General features: G+C 41.5%; 1 protein-coding gene across 1 annotated transcript; it reads right to left on the bottom strand.

The window, feature by feature from the left end:
- LOC131079357 (pectinesterase-like) lies at positions 1-1,860 on the bottom strand. Its single transcript, XM_058017271.2, has 2 exons — positions 951-1,860; positions 1-689 (listed from the first exon to the last, which is right to left on the bottom strand). The coding sequence occupies exons 1-2, from the start codon at positions 1,858-1,860 to the stop codon at positions 1-3; spliced, it is 1,599 nt and encodes a 532-aa protein (XP_057873254.2).
- Between the last annotated feature and the right edge of the window lie 275 nt (positions 1,861-2,135).

Here is a 2,135-nt window from a genome sequence, read left to right as displayed (position 1 = left end):
TTAAAGCGAGATTCCATGGGGTATGGATGTTCCTGGTAACCATATATCACCAGAGATGAATGAACGTACGGTGAAATTCTGAGCATCACTTATCTTCATCAGATGATAACCAGGCCATGTAACTCTTTGTGAAGTATTTGACCCTGGACCTTCGTTTTTATATTCTCCATAATACAGCGTGCTCAAGGCAAAGTCACCGGACCATTCTAACCACCCAGCTGGCTGAATCAATCCATCTAAATAAGATTTCATGTAAACAGTCCGCGAGTACAATTTCCATGGCCTTCCCAAGTAGGTCGGGAAAGAGCTGATAACAGGAACCAATTCAGGTGCAGCTGTAACATTACACTTGTGAATGGAAATTCCCGTATTTTGATTTGGGTCTGTTCTACCTTGAGCTGTAAATATATTCTGCTGCCCGCTCAACGGTGTTCGTGCAAAAAGATTGCAGTTTTGGAATACCACTGCTGCGTTACCAAAGATGAAATCTACAGTGCCATAGATATCACATTCTCTATAGAATTGACGGAGTGAGTGAACATACAGAGTGTCTTGGTAACCCTTGAAGCTGCACCTATAAAATGCAGACAGATCTGCTCCCACACGTAGAGCAACGGCCTGCTGTTTTATTGCACCTGCTGTGTTCTCAATTGTGAGGTCTCTTGCAATAAAACCTTTCCCAACAGTAGCTGCATACATTTCAACTCATCAAGATTAGTTCAGATGCAAATATATACAAATGAGGTGAAGAAAGAGGAAATATTAAAATGTCATTTGAAAGTTAGATGTAAATACATACATAGAATGCAAGAATTTAAAATAAAATATATAAATTTTTGTTAACAGATTAAAGTCATTACACTCCACCCTGACCATCATTGTAAAATGTCTTTAACCAATAAATAAACCATTTTTTTAATAAAATAGAGGGAGGGAGCATGTTAACACACCGAGAGTTGCGGAATTGAAAGTAGTTGAGTTATCCCCAACGCTTCTGTTGCCAGTGATCACAGTGACGTCTTGTCCATCACCAATGAGCATGATATTAAATTTATTACTCGGCACGCTCACGTACTCCTCGTACACTCCAGCAGTCACATAGATCACAGATCTGTTTGGATTATTATTTGGAACGGCATTAATGGCGTCACTAATAGTCGTGAAATCACCACTGCCGTCCTGCGCCACCGTCACATCATTGGTCGCCAGTTTGACGCCATTTTTGGTGGTCTTCTGCAGTAGCAATCTTCTGTCCTCACGAGACAACCACGACGGAAAGCCGTCGTCAACAGAGCCATACTGTGATATAAAATCATCGTCGCCGCCGTCATCTTCACGGGCATCAGATAACAGGCGTCGGTTGCGCACATAAATCTGCTCAGAATCCACTGTTTTGATCCAAAACTTTTTTACCAAAGCCAGGCAGTTACTTACGCCCCACGACGCGTTAGACATATGATTTGTGAAAGAATACAAGCGGAGGTTTACCTTTGCTTCTTGCAGTCCGTCGAGACAGGTGACGACGTTTGTTAGGGCTGCGCTCAGATAACTTTGAAGATCTACTGCTTTGTTCCAACCCAAAGAAGATCCTGTCATTATTAACAGACCATCCGTTAAAGAACCCACTGTGAGATCGTACAGTTCCATGCAGTCGTCCATAGCTTGGCTCTGCTTTTCGTCCATTGGTGGCCTCTCATAGACAGGAGGAATAGAAGCTCGAATTGTTTGGGCTTGTGCTATGCTCGTCTTGACTGCAATTTGAGTCAAAATCTGAGGAGCCAGAGCTTGATCATTATAGCCTTCACTTGGAGAAACTGACAGGAATATGATGATAAGCAAAACCAGAAACTGTGAAGCCATTTCTTGAAAACAGAAAACGGGATCGAAAGCAGTGTTCTGGTTGGTATACAAATTGTGATCTCAGTTATTTATAAAAACCAGAGAAATCTAACTGAATTCCATGTGAGTAGATGCTTCACGTTAGATTCGCGGGCTGGCATTAATTGTCTGGAGTTCCTAAAAAGCTAAGTTATTGACCATGTTTTTAAGCTTATCCTAATAAGACTTTGCAGGCTTTACAGAGTTATTAAAATTAAGCAAAACGAGTTAAGAAGAAAGAGTTTTGTCGGCGACCT

This window comes from Cryptomeria japonica, chromosome 11 (genome assembly GCF_030272615.1).
Source record: "Cryptomeria japonica chromosome 11, Sugi_1.0, whole genome shotgun sequence".
NCBI lineage: Eukaryota > Viridiplantae > Streptophyta > Pinopsida > Cupressales > Cupressaceae > Cryptomeria > Cryptomeria japonica.
This window is presented reverse-complemented; position numbering and strand designations above follow the sequence as displayed.

Excerpts from the sequence above, each read along its gene's own strand:
- LOC131079357 (XM_058017271.2), bottom strand. The coding sequence starts at position 1,860 with ATGGCTTCACAGTTTCTGGTTTTGCTTATCATCATATTCCTGTCAGTT. Across the intron at positions 690-950 it reads TTTCAATTCCGCAACTCTCG|CTACTGTTGGGAAAGGTTTT; the intron begins GTGTGTTAACAT and ends AAATGTATGCAG.